Source organism: Ammospiza caudacuta, chromosome 6, assembly GCF_027887145.1.
Source record: "Ammospiza caudacuta isolate bAmmCau1 chromosome 6, bAmmCau1.pri, whole genome shotgun sequence".
Classification (NCBI taxonomy): domain Eukaryota; kingdom Metazoa; phylum Chordata; class Aves; order Passeriformes; family Passerellidae; genus Ammospiza; species Ammospiza caudacuta.
Window position 1 is genome coordinate 18,417,569 of NC_080598.1, and position 24,263 is coordinate 18,441,831.

The following is a 24,263-nucleotide window of genomic DNA, read 5'->3' on the forward strand; positions in this document are numbered from 1 at the left end:
AGTATCTTCATCTTTGGCCTAATATTATTTATATTGAATTTAATAAGTGAGTGTTTATTTCCTTAACTAGTACAAAGCTTTCAACACTGTTTTTAGTGTCTTATACCATGTCTCTGTGTCTGAGCCTCATGTCCATGGAAGTCAAAGGGAATTTTGCCTTTTGACTTGGACATTGTGGTTTGGCAGTGCCAAAACCACTGTGTGCTGCCCAGGAGACGTGCCCACACTTCCAGCACAAGCAGCAGGGATTCAAGGATCATCTGTACTGCTAGTGAGGTGTGGTGGTGCCTTATATCTGCTTACCTGAACAAGCTTGAACGAGCAGCAGGCACCAGCAGAGATTTCAGAATGAATTGGCCATGTGGTGCTTGTTTGATTTCTCAGATACCATTTCTAGCCTGCCTTGTATGCCTTCCTTGTAGCCCACATTGTTAGCCCTACTCCAGCTGTCTAGCTCAAGGGTGGTTTGTGTGTGTGTGCCCAAGTTATGCTTACACCTTGATTTTGTGTTAACTTATCTCTAAGAGCCTCCTCAGTTCACTGCTGAAAAGCAGGTGGGAATGCTTTGTGTCACCTCTGTGAAACTTTCAATTAAAGATGTATGGTAGTGTTTCAAGATGAACAGAAATTTAGAGGCAGAGATCTGGTTTCCTGAGTTTTTCCCAAATTGGATCCTTACTGGAATTTCTTGGCTAGTTGTTATGAAAACTGCATCAGGAGATGAGTTGTGATTTGTGATTGCACATTTCTTCCTATATGCTGCACATGTGCTTGGTTGTACATTATATTTTGGTGAGGAGTCTTTGCTAATCTGGGTTTTAACTTTCTTTTCCTGCTTAGAAGAATGCTTATGAGAGATATCAGTAACAAATAATGGTAAGCTTTAAATAAAAGTTCAGTAAGATGGATAAGGTGCTTGGTATATACTTAACAGGTGTGATTTATCTCTTCAGTTGAAAATATCAGAACGTGGGATTAAAGGGCTGAAGAGGATTCCAAGCAAGCACCTCACCTTCCTGCATAGATTGGTGCTTCAAGAGAATGCCTTTGCATGAGCTATACTGAGTTGAGATGCATTCAGGAACTGGGGGCTAAAGGAGATTATGGAAAGTATGATTTACTGAAAATAAAGTGAGATAAAGAGATCTGCAGGAAAGGTTCTCACTCCTGTTTTTCACTGAGTGCTGGAGACTCATCTTTCTGGTAGTGTGGGCTAGACCTTCAATTCTGCATGCACCTGCCATTACCAAGGAAATAATTAATGTTGATGTAGTAGTTGTAATTACAGCAAGTGAGGTATGATCTATGCAGTTAACAAGGGGAAAGACCAGTGAAATGCTATGTCAGGAGAAGCTCCTCAGTGCTAGTGGGAAATTTAATATGCTTTGTTAAATTAATAGCCTTTGCATAACAATCAATTTACAGTTTAAAGGGCAGAGGAGGTAGATGTAAAAATCATTAAGCATTCATTTCAGCAACCCACTCGATATTCTTAGCTGGAAGAAATAGCCAGTGCAATATTTAGTGAGTCAGTTGCAGCTGTTTTGAGAAAGAAGCAAACCACACAAGGATTGTGTAGGCAGTGCTTATTGCAGTGCCCTTTTCTAAGCCATGAGGTTGCAGTGATCCCTTTCCCCAACACAACGTGGCTTTAGTGATGGGCTGGTGTTTACTCACAGATATTTTTCCAAACCAGAGATAATTCTGAAGTTTTCCTACATGTCAAATAAAAATGTTCTGCCCTGTGTGACCCTACCTTGAAGTTTCCAAGTCCTGTGTTAGATAGGGATCCCCAGAGGAACAACCTGGGATGTTTTTTTCTCAGTGTAGGCATTCAGGGCCTGGTTTTGCCTGCAGTTGTTCTGTTTGTAGCCTTTGTACATAATGCTCACGGTAGAGAGAGATTAGTTGTAAGAAGATTATGCCTCTGAGTGCTGCTGGTGTGCCTGAAGCTGGAAATGTTCTGGTGTATACAAAGGAAACATTAATCAAGACGTCTTACAGAGAATTAAGGGAGGAAATAGTTCTGTCTCCTGATCACTATGTGAATTTCACTGCCCAGTGCAGGAAAAGGCAGGGAGTGATAGAAAGAAGTTGTTCTTCTGTTCTCAGAGAAAGCAAGGGCACATTGCTGGGGTGGCTGTGGCAGGCAACTTCCTCAGAAACAGCACAAGGGAGGCAGCTCTAAGGACTCTGCAGAACATGTGAGCTTTGAGATGGATTGTAGGGACAAACTACCCATGCTCCTGGGCTTGCCAAAGCAGCTGAGAGAAATCTATTGCATATAATCTTAACAAAGCCCATCCCTTGGTTGCAGACGGGTGTCTTCAACAACCCACCTTACTTGATTTTCCAGCCTGGGCTGATTGTCCAGCTGAGTAGTGTGGCATGCAGCAGAGGATATGGCAATGCATAAAATCAGAGCACTCCTTCAGTACCACTGGTGAGGAAAGGCGCTCTTGCCTGCACCACAGAGAAATAGCTGACCCTAAATAATTAAGGGAATAGAGAATAGCTGACATCTGCTCTGAAGCTCCATTGCTTCAGGTTCCAACTAAGAGCCCAAGAGCCCAAAACATTCCGTGTCAGCTGCAAAATGTGTGTTTTACCATTTCTCTAATCAACAAACATGAATTAGGCAGAGAAAAACATTGCCTGCACAGTCACTTTGCACTGTATCGGGTTTTGTTTAACTGCTACTAGGGGGGTGGTAGTCCAATTATCTATCTTATTAATAGGCATTTTTGGGAATAGCTTTCAAAAACAGATTTCACAGACTTCCTGAATTGATTGTGGTTCTTCTGCTGTTGTAAATCACCAGCACACCACTGAACTAATAATTTACCCTTATTGAGGATCTGTGCTGCTGCTTTTTCCTTATTAATACTTACAACTGTAATCATTAGATATGTATCTGCTAACAATTTTCCTTCTCATTTCATTAATGAAATTTTTACCTCCTCGGGGTTAATTGGATCAGGAAATGTCATTATCTTTAGATCTAATTTTCCCTATTGATGCAGGTTTTGGAGTGAATGACTGTTTTGAATACAAAATACGATTTAATTTAATTTCTGGGAAATACTTAGTGACCAGATAAAGAGAAGGTTGTTGGAAACAAGCTTTGAATAAATTAAGGGCCCCCTCTAACTGGCACAGCCTTCTTGACTACATAAAACCCCTAATTAACTATTTATAGAGAAGTACATATTTCCAATCTATTTTAAAATGCTGGAAATGAGAGTAAGCAAACCAACCTACCCACAAGTTTGCAGAGGGTGCAGACAACGTAATATCTGCACAGTGTTTAGCTGTGTGGTAATTATATATCAGGAACTTTGAAATTTTAAAGAAGGAGCCAGGAAAATTCCTTTCCCAGAAGTTTCAAGCCTGATGCTAAAAGCTTCCACTATCTTCCCAGCAAGCACAAAAGGCACAGGATGCAGAACAGGTTTGTGTGAAAGGCATCTCTGCACCAACAGTGACCATCTTTAGGTGTTGTAATCACTGCCTTCATCCAAAATGGGTCCAGTCCCAGAAGAGGAGAGCACTGGCATTTCCCATTTGCTTTAATAGCAGCCACGCGGTTTGCTGATAAAGTTACTTTTATTCTTGCCCCATTGCTCTTCGTTGGCTGTTGCTGAAGCCACCTGGGAGGGAAAGTCCCATTGTGCTGTTGCACCCTGTTAAGTTCATGACTTTCATTTGTCCTGTGCTTCATGGGGGTTTGCCATAGACTTCTCTTCTGCTGTATTTTGCATTTTTAAAAGATAAAGAGGTCTCAAAGACAGGGTTAGTAAGAAATTTATTTCTTCCTGCTGAATTATTTATTCCTTTTTAAGCTCTGGTGAACAGCTCATATTTAATAGCCCATTACTTCTTAGAGAGCTGTCAACACAAAAGGAGCAATCCTGAAAAGGACTGTGTTTAGTGGCTCTGTCAATACTCTCTGTACCACCTTTCCTTCATTTTTATGATCAAGAGCACAGGATGGAAGGACAGAAATGAGCTGATCTGCAAACTGCAGGGCACTTTAATCTACCAAGACTAACAAGCAGGTAAATTAATGCAGGAGCTAGAATGAAGGTTTTTCATTATGGGATTATTTTCCTGAGTGTAGGGATTCTGCACTAGTTGACATCTTCAAATTAGGACATGTTGTCGTTCTAGGACAATTCTTCATCTCATCTGCTGGATTGGGAGGGAATGCTGTAGCAGTGGGTGACATTTCTTGCCTTGTGTTACATAAGTGGCTTGGCAACAGAATGGCAATTTTTGGCCTTCTACAGTTCTGGCCTAATTTTGATCTTTACCTTCTCTCTATTCCCTGAGCCCCTACAGAACTGGTTTCCCTGAAGCATCTTGCCATATCCTGAAGCAATCTCCAAAATACTGATTTAGAAGTAGATTTGGGTTTCAGAGCAACAGTGTTGTCTTCAAATCAACCGTGAAAGATCTGAGGCTCTAATCACTCATCTCTAGAAGCCCATCTTCTATTGTTGCTTATTTCTTACCAGATACTTCATCAGCACTGAATTTTTATATGTTTTCTGGATTATTTGCATGTCTAAAGAGTCCTCTTGTGAAAAGCCATGAACACAACTCCCACCTTCCCGTTACACCCCTTTGGAAAATTGCCCCTCGCATCTATTGTTCATCTTCCCTTACAGCTCTCATGAGCTTTATGTTATTTGAAGCCAGCTTGAGCAGTCAGACCTTTATGGACAGATAAAAGAAGTAGTTCTCTAAGTGAGTTAATGAGGCCTCAGTTTCTTACGGATTTGTGGCTTATGTTGGATTCACTGATATTTGGTAATAGCTGGGTTCAGAGGACAACTTTACAGTTTCCCTCCTTTCTTTAGCCATGATCTTTTAAGATACAACTTTTAAAAAACTAATATTATCAAGTTTTCTAATATCTGCTGGAGTTCTGTGACATTTTCAAATGGTACTAAAGGGATAGGGAGGGAGGATAAAACAGGGTAGATACAGATGCAGACACACACAGCGATGTCTTTTGGAAACCAAAATAAATATTTTAGGTTTATTGTAGAATCTTAATAATGCAAACTACATTTTCTCCAGACAAGGAGAAAAGTGTCTGATGTATTAAGAAAACCCAAAATACAACAGAAAAAAGTCTGGTTTTGTGATTTTGTGCTACATAAGAGCCTGTCTGGATGAGAGTCAAATATATCTTATAAGATGTCTTTGAAAAACAAGCCAGAAAACACCATGGTGGTGGCATGGTGTGTTGCATGGTTCTGTGTGTGTGACTGGCATCTCAGGGAGCTTCTGTCACTGGGGGTCTTCTGCTAAAAAGCACCAGTTAAGAGAAACTTACTGACATTGATCTGTGTGGTCAGAAAGAGATGAGCTTCTGCCGCAAGTTCATATGAAGGCATGTAAGAGAAGAGCCAGAACTGAGAAAAGTATCTTTGTTACTAGCTGTTCCCAGTTGAACAAGGCATCCAGATTTTTTCTGCTATCAAGCTGGTGGCTTAAATAGCAGTGGAAATGAGAGAGCATCAGCACAGCAATTCTGACAATTATCCTGTGGTTAAATACTGTGAAATAGTAAGTGGGCATAACATCAGTGTGTTGGTCTCTCTGCATAGTAAATAGAGCAACAGTTGAAAAAAAATTGTGTTTTGGGGTTTTGCTGCTGATGTCAGTGTGAGCTGGCTGGCAGTTCTTCACGGACAGAGCTTGTGGTATTGCTGACAGATGATGATGGGCACAGCCTTTCTGTTGCCCTGTCAGGGTGTAAGAGCTGATGGATGGATGTTTTATGTTTGTAACCTGTCCTCCAGCCTGCTTTCACTGGGTGGGCCTGGGATTTCTCAACACCTTCCTGTATGATTGGCACAGCCTCACCTGGTCCCTGCTTTCTGGGAAACTCACTCATCTGCTTTTGTTCTGAACCACTTACGAGCAGTTCTAGAGGTAGAGAGTTAAGACTGCCTTTCTGGGAACAAGGACAAAAAATAGCTCACTGTCAGCATTCCAAACCCAGCTATTTAGACCTGGATTATTTTTAAATACTTTGCTTTCAGACACATGGCTGGCTGTGTTTTCCTCCCCTCTCTCCTTTCTTTTTTTAAAGTTAGCAGTCAAGTTTTGCATCTCTCCCCGCCCAGCTGTTTGCAATCAGGAGTTTCTAAGCAAACAGAGGTTTATTTACATTGCTAAGTTAGCTATGTTACCTGCTGCCTCAGAGATGCCGTTGGCCACAGTGGCAGCCTGGGGACCTTTTGAGCCTGGATGAGTTTGCAGAGCAGTTTCCTGGCCCATTGAGTTGACAGGAGGCAGGGCAGCAGCAGTGGAAAGCTGCAGCCGCCCCTTTTCCCCTGGCTGCCATCACACAGCACGGCCCTCATGGGGTGCCAGGCAAGGCTCGGCCCGTGGCAGCCCCGGGCAGTGTGAGTTTCCTGGAGCTCCAACAGAAAGCCTTTCACCCAGAGCTGCGTGAGGGGGCTGCAGTGAAGTTCTGCTGCTGAGTCTGTGCTGTCTTACACCACTTCATGCTGGGGGCCATGCTGGCACACGGGGCTTTGGGGTTCTTGGCAATCACTGCACAGACCTTGTCCCATCCTCTGCAGGTGATGCAGGCCCAACAGGGGACACACGTCCCTTTCAAATGGCAGCTGCATTGCCCAGGGGAGTCCCAGTTTTGGGCAGCCCCATCTGCTACCCATCAGCCTGTTGTTGGATGTTACAGAGCCTGATGTCTCACACGTCCCATGGTGAGCTGGGTTCAGAAAGACCTGCTACTCAAAGTGGTTTTGGTAACCCATACACATTGCTGGAGTCCAGCCTGGTTTACATCAAATAAAGCTCTTGGGCACTGAGGCCTTCTCTTGCAGGAAAGAAGGAGCAGATTCTCTCTTGCCTTCTACACAGCAGCTAGTTTATAAAGCTAATGTAGCCTGCTGGGCAAATAAATGCTTAAAAATTGCAAAACCTGAAACATTGGGCCTGTCATCTACGGGGATTGGCAGGGAAGGTGGAGGTAGAGAGCCCAGATAAAACACAGGAGGGGAGTTCCTCACTCTGGGACATATTCATAACACCCCCTCATGTGATGTCTTGGCTGTGAAGGCTGAGCTCCAAGAAGCTGTTGAGGGTTCTCCATGAAATTGGGGCATTTGGGGAGCAAAAGCACAGGGGTTGTCCTGGAAACAGGAAGGGTAGGGCAGGGTCTTCTAGCCTGTTATCAGCCCATTTCCCCCCTGTGCCATGAGGGTCACTTTAGGAGCCTGTAGGTCCTGCCCCTCAAAACTGCACTGTGACTCTGGGCAGCCTTTTATTCTTTGTTTTCCCAGTAACCTAAAAGAGATGGGAAAATGTGGAGAAGCTTTTCAGGAAATGTGTACTATCCTTAAGGGGTTTTCCTTACCTCAGTAACTGTCTACCAGAGAAGCAGCAGACCTTGTGGTGAGGCATGCCCACCCAAAGGCTGGGTTAACACTTCTTACTGCTATCCAGAGCCCTGCCTCTGGCTGCACATGGGGAAGGAACAAAGCCTGTAACTCGGGTAGGAGACAGTCATGGTATCTGTTTGTAAAGGGTGAGAAAGAACTGCTTGTTAGATGGGTATAAAAAACCCTTCAATTCCAGTCAGGATGGTCTAATGCATTAGCCAAGTGGTGGTAAAGAGCAAAGTACCACCAGTACAGGGATGCAAGGAGGCTTCTGGGGACACAAATGCTGGTCTTTATCCTCACAGAGCAGCAATATCTTACTGATCAAACTGCAAGGCTGATCTTAATGCCATTTTAAAAAACTGAAATCATTCATATTTGCTGCAGTATAAGAGTGGGAGTGACTGGTGTGATCTCTTGGTGTTTCCTGCAGCCAGTGCAGCTGGTCTTCCTCCACACAGCTCAGATTAATGATGATTTGTGTGGAGATGGTGTAACTCTGCGGACACCAATGGAGTTGCATTTATGAGGCTCAAAAGCCTTTAAAAAAAAAAAGAAAAAATAAGAGTTTCAGGGACTGTGTACTGAATGCTGGGCACTGAATGGACCAAGTGAGTAGCTGTTAGCCTGATAGATTCTTGTGGGCAGGAAGATGTTACATTGCCTGGATCCACTCAGGAGCAGTGTCCTGCTTCCCTACAGTTTAGAAATACTACACGTCAGCAAATGAGTAATTGTAGCTTCAAACTAATATAGGTTTTTTCCCCTGCATGGCCTTTTGTCACTCTATAAAAAGATCTGTCACACTGCCTTGGATTAGGTGGCTCTGAAGCAGCGGAGCCATCTAGGTGTGAAAACTTTGATTTCCTGTGTCTTGAAATTAACTGTAATCAATCTTTCTTTTTCAGAAAACCCCCCCAGCTCATGCCATGAAGGAGGAGAACTTCCTTCGTCGCAGGTTCTCCCTCTGTCCGGCCTCGTCCACCCCTCAGAAGGTCGATCCTCGCAAGCTGACGCGCAATCTGTTCTTCGGGGCCGACAACGACATCTACCCGCTCAGCCCAGGTGGGTGGCTGGGTGCCACTGCAGAAGGCAGCATTCCTCAGGTGCTTGGCTGCAGGTGGACATCTCAGCATGCTGCCAGAGAAGCAAAAATGTGAAAGAGAAAGTGAGAGAAGCTGCTGCAACACTGTACTGGACCCCAGACAGTGCTGCTGTTTGTCATTGCCATGGCATTAAATGGGAATAGAGGGCATGAGAATTGGGGTTTGTAACTGATTGGCCTTACATTTTAAAAATTGCTGTAATGTTTTCAGGCACATCCACTTCAAGTCACTTATGTGTTTCACCCTAAGCGTTGCACTTGCTTAAAATTTACTGTCCCCATTTGCAGATGTTTAATGGCAAGTTTCCCTGTTCAGATTTAGAGCCCAGGATAAATATCACAAGAGCAAAATTTCTGTGGTTAATGTTCTGTAAATATCTACAAGCACTACAAGTACCAGGAATCTTGACAGGTCGCAATGAATGGCAGACTAGCTTTAAGCATTCTCTTTACATTTTTTTTTTTCAGCTTTGAATTTCCTGCCTTTGAATTTTCCACCTTTCTTGAAGGAAAAAGAGCTCATTTTATTGTTTCAGAATTTGTTGCTCACAGTAAACATTGAAGTCTTCCCTTGATTGCAGTCTGCAGACAATGCTTCTGTTCCAGTCTGTAAACAAGTGCTTCAGGGGGCAGTCACAAGTTGTAGAGCTGTCATCTGCAGCTGCCATGTCAGTTGTAAATAGTCAAATCTCACAGCACCTGTGAGGTCTCAAAACACTGATATCTGGAGAAAGAACACAGCCTCTGTCAAAAGGTTTCAGTGCTCATACAGATGTAGCACTCAACAGACTCTCTGGGCTTTGCAGATGTAGCCCAGAACCAGGTCTGGGTTTCCCGAGCTAATTGTCTTTAAGTGTAAAGGTTTCAAGGGCCTCTGATTTTGCAGGTATTTTGTTTGTGAGTGTCTGCTGCAAGGCAGTGGGGAGCCTGTTTTCAGCAGTGCTGACTAATCCTGGCTGTCACTGAGGCAGCTGGAAGCTTCAACAACCTTTCAGTAATCAAATTGAAAACAATTTAAAATGGGACACCTAAAGTCTCATACATTTCAAACCTGGAGGGACTTCTGAACAGCTGATTGCCCATAAGTACAGTCTGTACAAACGTGGCAAATAAATAGCTCACTTCTGCTGTCCTTGGGAGCTGAAGGGCTGATTTTCCAGCTTGTATTTGCTTCCCCTTGTTTGAGATGATGGAGAGCCATATCTTAGAGTTTGCCCAGTTCTTTCTTCAGTCCTTACCAGCATTTTCAATGCTAAAAAAGTCACTGACTCCCTCACAGTTATATTTCAGTGCTGTAATATTTTAGAAACCAGGGAAAGTTGAGGATTTCAGTGTGGAGGAGGTGGCTGGAAGAAATTTTCTCTTCCTCAGCTTCCCCCATCACTTTGTTGCTCCTTGATCCCTGCTGGCAGCCTTTGCTGGGCTCAGCAGAACAAGTGCCTTGAGCCACGATGGTTCTCCTGTTCTGCTGCTCCCAGGAAACCTCCAGCCCCAGTGCCAGTGAGGGCTGTACCCCTCAGTATTGCAAAGGAAGAGCACAGGCTAAAGGATTAGTAAAGGAGAGAATATCCCTTTTAAACAAACAGAATTTGCTCCTTCAGTCAGGGGATTTCTTGCAGGCAGTCTGGGGTTTTGTCTATCCTTACTCCTCTCATTTCTTTCCCTGTCCCCATGGAGCTGCCTTGTCTGTTTGTTTTCCTCATATTTCCTGCAAGAAATATGAGGAAAACAAATATATGTTATTCTTCATGTTCAGCTGCCATTTCCTATGGCAGGCTCTACTTTCACTCCTTTGCTGCTGCTTCTGCCTTGTTTTCCTCTGAGCCTTGTGTGCTTCTCCTGTTCCTTCTCCTGTTCCTCCTGTTCTCACCTACCTTCTCCTGTTCCTCTGAACAATGCTGCTATTACCATAGATAAGCCACAGCTCTGTGTCCATAAGCTGCATCCCATATTTCTCTGTTCTCTGTTTTTCTCTGTTGTTTTACATGAGCTTTCAGTGAGGCTTTTCCCGTGGCCTGTGTTTTGCTGCCTGAGCCCAGCAGGTTCCCCTTACATGAGCACTGGGCTGGTTGTGTTTGAGTGAGCAAAGCCCAGTGATTTCCTGTCTGGAATTCAGTGAGGTGTGATGTGCTGGAGCTGCAGCTCTCACTGCACCATCACCTAGGATTCTCCCTCCAACAATGAAGATGTGCAAATAAATATTTCAGAGAGAAGGGAGTGACAGACTTTACACCTCAGGAGAGCTACACTCTGGGGATGCAGTTCAGCAAGAGAATAAATTTTTTTTAAAGGAAACATATGGGAAATGCAGAGGGCACTATCTGAAATAGCACTTTGGACTTCTTGCCTTTTGCTTGCATACAAAAGTGCTAATGATTCTTGTAACTGAGAGAAAATTGAGTAAGATTTCTTTTTATAGGGAGCTCACAAATCAGAGGGACATGAATCCTTGTTCATGTCTGTCTTTTACTTAGCCATGAGGAGAGAGAACCTTTCTCTGTTTTCTGTTTCGGAGGATAGGAAATTTATTGGTATAATATTTTTTACAGAATCTCTTTTTGATTAAGCTGCAAGATCACAGAGTCTTTAAATAAAAATTTAGATTGGCTTATCTGAATACTAAGAGATGTACTTTCACAAATATGGGAATTTTCCTGTGAAGGATACACATAACTACATTTTAGGTGTTCACATTGGGTAACATGGCTGATATTTACAGCAGAAATTGATCTTATTTGCAATAGCTTTGTCACACATCAGAGCTTATATTTCCTCTTGGAGTTCATCAGTCATGCTTGCTGTATCATTCTTTACAAAGGGGAAAGGCAAATGCACCTGCAGGGCTGATGCCCAGTGGAAAACCAAAGAAAAGGAATGGTTACTGTTCTGAAAAAGAACTAAATATTTAGTTCCTCCATGCATGACAATAATGGATAAAAAGAAAGTATCAGTAATTCTACTCTCTAGCCACAAGACTAGAGTGTTGGCAGTTTTGGGTTTTTTTTCACAATGTGATGAAGGCTGTGTCCATAAGCACTACTGATTCTCTTCCCAAAATGCTTTTTGTTATTTGGTGCAGAATTTCTGGGCTACTTTGCAGAGGACCCTTCTTTGTGTGCCCTGGTGGCAACGAGCACTTTAAATTGTGAAGTTCATCTCTCTTTCTATTGTGTGCATTGTGTTTTCTTGATCAGGGAGATAAGTGTTTCATCTTCTATAGCCAGTTCACGTTTAGCTCCTCTGATGTTTTTCTGTGGTTTCCTATTTATTTTCTCGAGGTGGCTGTGTCTGTTGTGCTCTGGGTGAGACTTTCACTTTTGAGTTTTCTGTGCACTCAACTGTGTGGGTTTTTGAGAAACTTCTACATCATTCCTGTGAAGTTTGTTCTCCAAACAAGGGCTGGCCCTCTCCTTCTGCATGGCTGCAGCAGGATTCCTTGAGACAGACAGGAAAGATGAAGGATTCAGAGGGATTCTCTTCTCTGAGAAACAACCTTTTCCTCACAATTTCTAATAGACTTAATGCATTTGGCATAAGAAACATAGTAGATGTTGCTTCATGAGCATGCCTAATGAAGTCTTGTAAATGATAGAGTTGGACATGTTCCATGTTGGAATGTTGCATGTTCCTTTTTTTCCCCATAATGCTCTGTGAGCAGAATTGTCCAGAACCTCAGGAACAGGGAAAATCTCATTGTTCAGGTGGCAATCCTTTTAAATTAATTTCTGAGAGAAGGCAGAAATGTCTCACATGCAGGCTTTTTGTACAGCTAGGTGTCAAGCTTTCTTTAAGAAATGAGACATGATAAAGAATGGATGTGAATTCTGTTGTGCTAATAGACACCATTCCCTTGGAGCAGGCAGCAGCTGATTCCCATTAACTTTACTTGAACTTTTAGACCATATGTTACTTTCCCATACATGTGCAGAAAAAACTCTTCATGGGGAAAAAAAGTGCAGCAGCTACATGGCTTTATGAGTTTTTTTCCATCTTCCTCTGCCTCTTTTGGGGAGGATGGGGGTTATAGAGATGAAAACGCTGTAAGAGAAAGGAGAAGTATGGAGATCCAGGTCCTAATCCATGCACAGCAGAGTTTATGGCCATCCCACTTGTCATGGTAGCCCAAAGTCACTGTCAAATCTCTGGCCACACACAGCTGTTTGGTTTTTTTAAATTTTTTAAATTTTCTCCTGCCCACAAACATCAGGATTCTGAGTGCACTATTTAGGGCTCAGTGTTTCCAGGGGAGGAGTGACAGCTAAGAAAGTAGATTGAGACATGGGTCTCGTGTTGTGGCATCACTTTACTGCGTGTCTGGATGGGTCCTTCCTCCACTCCACTCCCCCACATGAGCGGCACACGTGCTGTCCCTCTTCTCCCGGGCCTCCTGTGTCAGCATGGGCCCCTGGGCTGACTTTCCTAACAGTGCTTGGCTTCTTAAAAGGCTGCTCTGATAATTCCAGGAGAAATTATGGTTCTGACACATCTATGACAGTTTCTGCTGACTTTGGGAGAATTGGGGTTTTCCCTTGCCGGTTTTGGGTTTGGTCGTGTTACCAAGGCTGTCCCACACAGTGCTGGAAACATTTTCATCAGTTCCCATGTTTGCAGTGTGCTACAAATGGACGGTGTTTCACTGTCTTGGTAGTTCTTTACTGCATCCTGTATTCTGAAGCTCTGATTGCCAGTGATTCTGAGAAGAAAATGACATGGTAATTGGTTAATGACTGTCTTGCCCCTAAAAATCTCATCTCATCAGATTCTGTTTTTTTGGCGTTTTATTTAATAGAAGCTCTATGCTTTCTTTTACTCTAAGGCCCTGATTACATTTGGCCAAGAGAGCAGTATTTATCATTACATTTTATTGCTTGGACTAGGACTACACACACTCATGCCAGTATATAATATATGCAAGTTTAGGATATTTGAGTAGTGACTATACATTTCTACAATGATTGGAAAATGTCATAGTACTCCTTTACTGCTCATAAATTTAAAATCTTTCTTATTTTAACAAATAACTTGGTCAGAAGACATTGATCTTCTGCAAGTGAGTTGGGGTTTTTTAATTTTGTTTTACTAATTATGCCTAGATACTCTTCTGTCTTCTGTAACATTTTGTGATCATGGTTATTATTTGTCCAACAAAGCGTGCTATCAAGTGAATCAGTGTAGAGTTGCCAGATACTGACCAAGGAGGATTGAATAGCTGCTTATTAACTGAATTGCTTTTATTATTTGCACTGATCAAGGCATGGGGTATGTAAGGAAAGAACAGACTGTGGTAATGTAATTAAAGAGTGCATCATAATGCGGACACAGAAGGGAGCTGATTAAGGATGCATAAGCAACCTTATTTCTGGCTTTTTCCAGCTTTTAAATGTTGGACTTTGCAACCCTCATGCTGGTTTTCCATGGTGTTTTGAGACCTTACTTTTGAGCAGTCTTGTTACCCAAGCATGAGGATCAAGGCTATTTCAAATTTGACATGATCCTTCTCTGGGATAATGGTGTGCTTGCTCTTGCTCATGATACTTCCCTTGTGTGCTGATAGCAGTAGCCCTTCTCAGGCCATGATGAGCCATGGTTTTGCACAGAATTTCACTGGTTTTGAATCACATTTTTTTTGTTGTAGGAAAAGATGTGGAAGGAAACAGCCCATCATCACTGAAGGATGAGACACCACAGACTCCAAACTCCATTAGCAAGGTACTTTGGGATAGGGAACCATTCCCAATCTTGCTTTCATTTCTTCTTAGGATCTTATTAATCATTCTTGTCCTTTTGTAAACATGATTGAGAAAGCCTCTCCCTCTGTTTCTGCAGGAACTGTGTGTGCATATTTTGAGGGAAAGAAAATTATTGTTTTTGCATGGTTGGGATGACAAGGAAGCTTGCACTTTTCTCTGGCTTGATTTCACCTCCCACAGAAGAACCTGGTTTATTTGGACCTCATTTGGCAGTGTAATTAGATATGAATAATTATGGCTGGAAGGTTGATTTTGTCAGCAGAGGTGTCTCCTGCTGTTCCTGATCAGCAAGGCAATCATAAATCTTAATTGTTTTGCAAAAGAAAACTGTAATATTTAGTGTAGTGCACAGCATCTGAAACAGTGAGTGGAGAGCCCGAGAGAGAGCTCTGGGAATTGGTGTAACAAGAGAGGAAGACAAACTAATCAACATTTCCTGAACACAGCTTTTCCATCCAGCTTGTTATGGAGAGCTAAAACTGAATCTAAAGTCCCTGGATCTCACTGCTCAAAACCTGCCTCTAGATCAAGACTTACAGAGTGCCAGGGTTTGATTTCCTGTAGAGATGGAATCAACCTTGTAATGAGATCTGGCTTTGAGATTCATGTACAGCTTTTTTGGCTGCAGCTCCCTAACATGTTTCTGGAGGGTAACTAGAAATAGAAGTGAGACCAGTTAATTAAATTTTAACTAAATTTATTTTAAACTATGAAGCTATAAAATGCGAGTGGCACCAGCTGAAATGAAAATATAGCACAAAAGAAGCAGCTGCAGACAAGTGATTTCTTGTGAGACATGAAAATAATCTCTTCATCTTCCAGTACATTTCTCTGTGCTCGCCCGGAGCTCGCAGGTTGTTCTGTACTGCACTGGCAGAGGTCAGCACGGGGAGATGATGATGAGAGGAGCTTTGGGAGTATGCAACAAGGACTTGTATACATGTCCTCTGCTATTGCTGGAACCTGGCAAGCTGCAAACCAATCTTGGTTTTGCTTTTTCAGGCAGGTTCCTCAAGGAAAATCAGCCTCCCTCTTATCCTGGCAGTGGAGAAACCCAAGGACCAGGTAACTGCATCCTGGGCTGTGTTTTAAAGCTAGATGTTTTGCACGCCTTACATGGAGTGGTGTTGAATTTCCAATGACTTAGAAATGTAAAGAAGAAGGACTTTCTCTGGAGAGGACAGCTCAGAGCACTGAAATGCTGTCCAGAGGGAGTTTAATTTCTGAGATTCAGGATGAACATAAGAATAGGAATGTATTTGTGAGAGGTTTCTGGGTGAGAGCATGGCTCAGCTGTGTTTTCCCAGCCTCCAGGCCTTCCTTGCCATTCAGTCTCCCACAGGGATGTTTTTGAAAGGAGAAGCACCCACGGAAGATTTGGGTGCCCACCTAGATTTCATGTCTAGGTGAAATTCACTTCACTCTTCTCAACCTTGCTGTGTTGTACACTACCTTGCTCTCCTCCAGCCATGTTCCTTCCCTTCTGTCATGCTTTGCAATGACAGTAGGGAGTCCTTATTGTGAAATGTCTTGTTACTTAAAAATTCAGGCAAACTGGTGGCCAGTTTGTTTAATATGTAATTTTTCACATCCACTCAGCTCTAATGCCATAAAATAAAGCCTTACTGTCAGCTTTCACAGCTGTAAGTAGGGATCTGTCATACTATTTCAGTTTAAAAATAAATAGTGATTCCACCTACTTGAACCAAAGGGAGAAGTGTGCTCTAATGGGGTCATATTTAGATTCCTGATAGCAGGGGGGAGGAATAATTGCTAGAGATTGGACTGTAGAGTGTGCTAGTTTAATTAATGGATTAAAAAGTAAATGTGATAGGTTACAGATCCATGCCATGAATATTTGCCCTTCTTTTGGTACAGTAGATATGAAAAACCGTGTTGGAAATCGGTGTTCTTTCAGCAGCACTACTTTGAGGTACCACAGCACATTAACTGCTTTCACTCAGTAGTAAGAAGGAGAGGAAAGCCAATCAAGTGATTCTGTCCCTGGACTGCGGCTTGGGGAACCTCAACTCTGCCTTGGATTCCCTGCATTGCCAAGGCACATTAATTGCATTTCTGTTTCACATCTTCATCAGTGAGATGGAAACAGTTCTGCATTTTCTTCACCCAGGCCATATCCACATTGCATGATGGAGAAGGCTTCAGGTTGCCCAAGTTAGCAGAGAGAATGTGGCATAAAAACCCTATAAATGTCTGGGAACTTGTGAGCTGTGAAGAGTTATCTGCAACCACACTGCCCTGTGCTCATGGTGGGCTGCTCTCTCTGAGGTGTCGACACATCCCAGTTCTTCTGTCTGAATAGACAGTCAAATATTTGATATATTTTTGATACTGGAACATTTGCTTTCAATGTGTTTGTGGGGTTCTTGGCACTATATATATATTTGTAATTTCAGCTGTGGCTTCTTGACCCACATTTTATTGGAATATATTTAGGGCACAGTTTAGCTACATATTACATTGGTAACTTTCTGCAGCACGTTTTCTCCTATTTAATTTTTAAAGTGGAATCTCTTTCATCTCCATTTTCAAAGGGAAAAAAAATAGTAGCATACTTATTTCAGATTGTTTCTCCTATTAGTTTCTCTCTGGTTTAGAGTCCTTTATCCTTGATTTCTGGGATGAGAGCTCATAGTATCACCAGACTGTCTCTAAGCCTCAAGCTTGTCTCTGCAAGCAGGTAGTGCAGTTAGCACACACCTGATAGTGACAGTAGGTGCCTTTGTTTTGCTTTGTGTCTCATTTGATGCTGTTACATTCCTCTGAGCCACCTTTTATTGCAGGATACAGTGCTACATATTCTCTTTCTTTCCTGTATTAATTCTACTGGCTAAAGGACAGCTCAAGTTTCTTGATATGCATACAGGGCCACAAAGAATGGAGGTATATTTTAAGGGATAGTCAGAAAAATCCTGAAGCTGGAGTTCCGTGGTACTTCACTGTTTCCAGTCTCTTGCTAATGCTGCAATGAAGTCTATGAAATTGTAGGAGTGGGGCTGTTGCATGCACAGTTATGTGATGTATTGGAAGGCAAAGCATTGTGAATGAATTCTGCAACATGTTCAAATTGTTCAGGTCTTTATTGTGTGATTGTAATCTGGATTATGAATATAACTGACTGCTATGAATTTATTTTAGCTGCACAGTGGTTTGAAACTACACATACTCATCACTTGAGATTTAAGCTCCAGTTCCCATACTCTCTCAAGCTCACCCTGCTTGATCTGTGAATCATGCTTCTGACTTCTGAGGTAATTCCAGTCATGGCTACACTCAGGACTAACATCGAAGATCATTCACAAATGTGACAGTTTACAAGGGTACCTTTTCCTCTGTTCTCTCTTAGCCAGCAAACCAAGGAATTGTTTGGCAGACAGACCCAGATATTGCAGGAATTACCTTGGAGAGACTCAGGAGTGAAACATCCCCTGTGTGTGTTAAGCTCAGCTGAATGGGAGATTCTGGCCCTTCCAGGTGGTGGCTATGCTCAACTGAACCCTTGCTGTCTTTTCTTTACCATACTTGATGCCCTCCATGTTGTGGATGGAATTATTTTGGAGCCTGTTGTTTCTATGAACACTTACACTCAGTTCCTGTGCCCTGGCTCAGCACACTTTGCTTCCTCAATTCCAAGGGCAGCACTTTAGGGCAGTCACAGTTGTCCACAGAGGGCTTTGCAGCTGATTTCAGCTGAGCAGAGATGTAGCCTGGAGCATCCTGGGAAAATCAGGTTGAAGAGGGGTGGGATTTTGCATGTGAAATGGAAAACATGGAGCAGCCCTAACTTCTGTAGGTACATACAAGCCCTGAAAACACCCAGGTGCCTCACAGAGGTGAATGTGGACAGTAGTAACTCAAAGCTGATAACTTTGGGCAAGCCACAGCAGTGTAAGCATGTCAGCATAGATCACTGGTGATTGTAATTCCTTATTCTAGTATTTCTGACCAGGAAGGTGAGGGGAAGTGGAGATGCTGAAATTGAAATTATTTATTTAAAAATTTAGCAAATCTGGAGGTCCAATTGTTTTTCATTGCTCACTTTCTTTGTTTAATCTCAGCCTAGGGACAAAAAGCTGTGCCTATAGCTGGAGGGAAAATAAAAACTGCATCAGCTTTCTGCTGGCACAAAGTCTATGATAGTCATGTGAAACAGCATCTTTCTCAGTGTCCAACTTCCCATCTTGCCTCAAATGTTCTCTTTAAATATTCTGACCTTGCAGAAGAAACTTCCCATGCAAGGCACACTTAAATGATCAAATAGAAATCCTGTGAAGTCTGTGAGTTTTTCTTTATTTACCATACTTTGATGCAATGGAGCCAAGGATTCCACCAAACACTGGTATAACTTGATATTTGAAGTGCTGGGATGACTGAACTTCACCAGTTATTTTCCCCAGGTGCTGCTGTCATGTCAACTGTTTATATGTACAGGCTTTTCAGTTTGTGCTAATCATTGTGCTGTTTCAGAGTTGTAAACACAGTCACTGTATCTTTGTAACATTGTTGAAATAAGAGGGCTCATTACCTTGGGTTTTTTTCCCAAATGGAAAGTTTCAGTTGAAGATTATTCAGCTTGCTGTAAAGCAGCATATCAGTAGAAGGGCAATCTTTCCTACAAAGGTTCTTTGTTGGTAAGAATTGTTTCACTGACTCAACTGTGCTTTGGATGAGCTGTTAATTCACAACAAAAGTAAAAAAGTTTTCAAAAAGAGATGCTTATAATATAATGAAACCAAAATTGCTTACTTTTGGCTGAGAAATCTGTGAATATTCACATAAGTAATAAGGAGTTTCTCAGTTGCAACGTCTAACTCAGCTTTTCTATAGTTTTTATACTACTTAACTTTTCTTTCATTTCTTTTATTTCTGTGTGATCATGATTTTTAGCAATTATATGTGGAAAAGATACTGGAGAAATTACATCTGACCAAGGACATGTCACTGATTTTGTGAAGCATAACTTATGACCCTGGCTCCTTTTGTTCTGCCTTCAAATTCCCATCTGATCTTGTCTTTCTCTTGCTTGGATACAAAGAAGACGAAAGGGCAGCTTGTAAGCTGTCACTGCTGTTACCATCCAGAGCACAGCTTGAGAATGACTTTATTTAAAATCTTTCTGATTTGGAATAGTTCTGGCTGTTGTGCAGCAAGGATTGCTTGAGCTAGGGAACAGGATATTCCTCTTGCTGTTGTCCTAGGCAGGGCTGGCATGACAATGGGCTGGCATCTCCCACACCAGAGTTGATCACAGGCTGCTTTTCTGTGAAATGATTTGATTCCTCTTGGAAATGGAGTCACCAAAAAGACTCTGGATCAGAATAGCACTATTGTGAGGACTCTGCATGTTCTCTTAAAAAGCCTGGCAGAAGTGTTAGGGTATTGTGATGACTGCTAACAATCAGCAGTGAATCTCCAGAGCTCCAAGACTGAGATGAAAGGGAACAGAAACTTAACTGGGATAAAAAGTATATTTTTGAGTACAGTACAGCCCATTGTCAGCAGCAAGGTCATCACTCAGTCCTGAAAAGGACAGGTTTGATTAGAGAACTGAAAAGGGACAACAATTTCTTCTCCCTATGAGTGCTGCAGCATGTTCTGGTGAAAGTTTCTGGCAGAATAACAGACTTCCCTCTTCAAGGGAACCAGTATCTGGAAAGCCTACTTACTACTTTCTTATTAGAATACTCCAGTGTGCTTTTTCTTTCTTTAAAAAGGACACGAATTCCTTACTCTCCCATTGTACAAAGTCTTATTTGTGGCCAATATTGTTCACATATTGTTGCAAAGAGTGGGGGCCAGATTCTGGTACCCTGCACAAGCATTATCCCAGTGTCCTTGGAAGACTTGCTGTGATGACAAAAGGCTTCTCTTAGTTTTCTGCCAGGCTGAGAAAGGCAGGGCAGTAGAAAGACATCATTAAATGTGCTTGGTATGTCTTAGCAATGTGAGACTCTGCTGTGTCTTAGGAATCTTTAGTGCTGATTGCCCAAATTTACTGAATCTTATGTATGCCACAAGGTACAATCAAGACCGTTAGGACAGATTAATGTAAAAATATTAAATCATATTATTTAATCCTGGGGGAACAGTCCTTACTATCAGCAGCATGGAAACCTATGGTATGCTGTCCTGAGGAGTTAGATCCCACCTGTCCTGTGAGAAAGCAGGAACTTTAGACCCAGAAACACAATGCTTTTCACTCTGTAGATCACCAGTTTCCTTGCCAGCAAGATGCTGTTTAGGATCAGTGATGGTGCATCCTCATAGGCACAACAAGAAGCAAAGTTGGAAGGGAGAAGCAATCAGTCTGCCTTGATAAAAACTAACTGGGGAGCTGTCAAAAGTCCCAGGTCAGGCACATCTGAAAGCTTGTCCAGGCTGCTAGTTAAAACCATGGCTTAGTTGTAGTAACATTTTCTCTCTCTTCATAAAGCATTTTGCAACCATCTTGGGGAGCTGTGATATTGGTCACACAGCTGGTAGGTACATTACAGCTTTTGGGACATAGAGGCACAGAAACTTATTTTCCCATGCCTAGAAATTCTTATATGGGCAGTGAGTACCTATGTTACTGCTTCTTTCTCATCCTCTGTCAAGCCTGTCTTGGTGACCACCATCCCTGTGTCCCTGTTTCCCCTTACAGGCCAGGTTCTCACAGATTCTGCATGTCCAGGGGTAGCCCAAACCTGGGGAAGGGAGTCCCTGAAGGAAGCAGCACAGTGTTTCAGGAGCCACCAGAGCATCCTCTAAAGCTCTTCATCCAGCTGCTTTGACTAAGTGAAGCGCCAGTATGGAATGGTTTCAGACAAGTTCCACTGTATTTATTGAGCTCCTGAAGGCTGTGGGGGTGTCAGGGGAGATTATCCCTTCATCAGCTGTTGTGTGCTGTGGTTTGATGGTGTGCACAGCAGTATTGGCTGGAATTGGGCACCAGTGTCCTTGGTCATGGAGTCAGCTCTCCCAAAGAGTCAGAATCAGTGTCTGTCTGTGTGAACATCCCAGGTTTAAAGCCTTGTGCTTGTTCAACTCTATTTTTAGTGTGACCCAGAGAGACTCCAAGGAGGAGGCAGGGTGGGGCTGGTGGAGCAGTGGAAGTGCCTCTGTCTGTGTCAGTGCCAGTTCCCCACGAGCTGCAGGTCTAGGCTCAGGTTTGCTGTGGTTGGAAGCCTTTCTGAATTCAGCTGCCAGCAAACTCCCCAAGCCAAGTGAGCTTAGGGGCCAAAATTTCATTCTTTATATAAAGTGCTAAGGTGTAATTTTCTGTATAACCAGTAACTGTAACTTGCTTTAATTACTAGAGAAAAAAGCATTCTCTATCCTGATGCTTTGCAGGCACCTGAGCAGTATTTCCTAGAATCTTGGGAACATCTGTGCTTTTGCTGCCTCTCACACTGGCTAATGAGGGCTAGTACACAGTGTTTCTGTGTCTGATCCCTCAGGCCGGAGGGAGTGAAGTTACTGATAAACAATTGGCTCATAGTTGTGTCTCAAGGACAGGACATTCTTCCTGCTAATTGGGAAAAAGGGGGAGAATTCTTTTGACCGATTTCAGAGGACACACGTCTCGAATCATGAAAGCATAATCTGCTAATAATTCTGAAGGATTCTTGCTCAGAGATATTTAGGCACTTGGAAAGGTTTCTAGAGAAAGGCTTATAGCTGATCTCCCAAATGTCTACTACTGCCCTTTGAAATGTGACAAAGGCCCTGTGGGCACAACTCTGCTCATTTGTCACATCTGTGCAGTGGTCCCCACCATAAATCTTGTGGTTTTACAGTAAAGTCCAAAGCACAAAATACGAATCAGAGACTGCATTGCAGGCAGAGGAGGCAGGCTTAGCTTTCTGTGGAAACAAAACCAGCAAACACTGAATAGTTTTCAGGAGTCCTGGAGATGGCCTTTTCTTTGAGTGGATCCAAGTTGACTTGTGAGCTAAACAGTCAGATCAGGGCTTTCCTTGGCCTTTGTGTGTCATCATTGTTTTCATTTCTCTATGTTTAAAGTATCATGTGTAGTTTTGGTTTTAGTGAAAGAATACTACAAGGGGATGTGAGAACAAGTAATGGGTTCTACAGTGACTGTGGCTCTATTGCAAATTGCAACTTCTGCCCTGATTTCTATTTCTGCATAATCTACAAGGAGTTTTGCTCAGTTTAGCAGGCACCCTTATCTCCCATTTTTGCTCCTGCCCCTGTCTCCAAGGTATAGTTGGTGGCTTGTTTGCTGTGATCTGGTCATGCATTTCTGTGTTTTTCTCTGAGTCATGTGAAAAGGACTGATCTGGCTGTCATTAAACACTTTCCTGGTCACACTAATGTACAGTATAGTTCGTGGCTGTAGTAGCTCAAGAGGTTTCTGTGTCACTGGGAGGGAAAGAGGAAGTGTGTCTCTTCAAACTGAAGGTGCTGTAAAATTATTACATCCATTTGTGACATCAAGGAGAGAAATTCTGAGAGCCCGGTGGGTTCGTTTCACATCATAGCAGTGAATTTATAAATGAGAAATATATTTGATACATTTTTTCCTTAGTACACCTCATTTTTGTGTCACACTCATTAAATCAAGGTGGCTGAGGGCTGAGCTTTTCTTACAAAACTGTCATGTGTGAATGGGAGAGACAGTGGCTGACCCCAAAAGATCACTGTCTGAATGCATCAGACACATGAAAGGTTGGAAGGAAGAGTGGTACAGAGAGAGAAAGTAACTTCCCCAAGGTCACATAAAAAGCAGCAGAGTCCAGATTGTACCATAATTCTGTCACCACTAACCCTGCCCAGGTTTTGTGCATTTGCTGACAGAACCTTTCCATGTGGAGGTCCTTGTTGTGAGCTGGGCTCTGGAGAGCTGCACTTTCTAAGCATCCTTTATTTTGGTAACAGTAATGCTGTCATTCTGCCTAATGGAAGTAAAGCAGTTCTGCAGCCCATCAGCATGGCCATGAGATCAGTCTGTAGTTTCTGAAAGTGAATTTAAACAGCACTGACACTATCAAACACCATTTGAAGTGACTGTGTGTATTTTGTGCTTCACTTTGCAAGGCCAAGATGAAGGTGATTTCCTGTGTTATCTGTAACACGATTAGGTCATTTCTTGCCCACCCATGTTTTTGGACATTTCAGTCAGTGCAACAGTCATTGCCAGTATCAAGTCTAGTTCTGAAAAATCTTTAACAAATTCCCCATAAGTTCTGTTCTAGTAATTGAAATGCTTTCAGATCTGAACGGAGTTGGACGGTTTTCAAAATTAGAAATAATTGTTTAGCTTTCTGTTTTGTTTTATTTTTTATTAGGTTTTTTCTTTATTTTTAAACCAAGATTAATGTCTTCATGGGAGAAATACAAAGAAAATTTGGTGGGGAATTTTCCAACCAGCCATGGGTATAAAAAGGAAGTTTGGACTGCACTGTAGATATGCATTTTGTGCACCTGCTTAGTGTTCCACTGCTGAAGTCTGCAATCAGCTCTTTCATGGATTCCTGAAAGTTGTAAACAACACTTTATCAGAGCATAACTTGAACATCTTCATGTTAACACATTCCTATTTTCTTCACTCCCCATTTTTTTTAGATTGAGTATAAGCTGTGCAATGGGTCTGACAAAGAGTGTGTGTCTCCAACAGCCAAATTCATGAAGAAGGAAACACTGAAGGTATGTTCAAAGCAGCTAGGTCATTATCAGCTGACTTTCTTTAAAAAACAAATTGTACCTTCCAAACAAACCATTGGAAACAAGTCAGAGTCATTTCCCAAGACCCAGAGAAGCCTCTGAATCTTCTAGGAGTCATTAGAGGCCAAGGACATTTACAGGCTTTTATATACAGGATTAGATTATATACTGCAAGCAGAACAGATCAGTGTAATTATTTCACTGTGTTTGTATGTTCTGGAGCCATTAGGCACCTCAAGAGGATTTTAATCCTTCACTGCTCTTGTTAGGACAGACTTGCCTGAGCAATCTGAGCAA

General features: G+C 42.4%; 1 protein-coding gene across 7 annotated transcripts in view; it reads left to right on the plus strand.

Moving 5' to 3' along the window:
• The window catches only part of OSBPL5 (oxysterol binding protein like 5), a 172,816-nt gene that overhangs the window by 103,921 nt on the left and 44,632 nt on the right, over positions 1–24,263 (plus strand). For 6 of the 7 annotated variants that reach the window (XM_058806208.1, XM_058806211.1, XM_058806209.1 and 3 more), the window contains exons 2-5: positions 8,333–8,489; positions 14,165–14,238; positions 15,282–15,344; positions 23,868–23,948. In XM_058806208.1, the coding sequence (XP_058662191.1) occupies positions 8,333–8,489; positions 14,165–14,238; positions 15,282–15,344; positions 23,868–23,948 (375 nt within the window). The remainder of the gene's footprint in view (positions 1–8,332; positions 8,490–14,164; positions 14,239–15,281; positions 15,345–23,867; positions 23,949–24,263) is intronic. The other variant, XM_058806207.1, reaches the window with a different exon arrangement.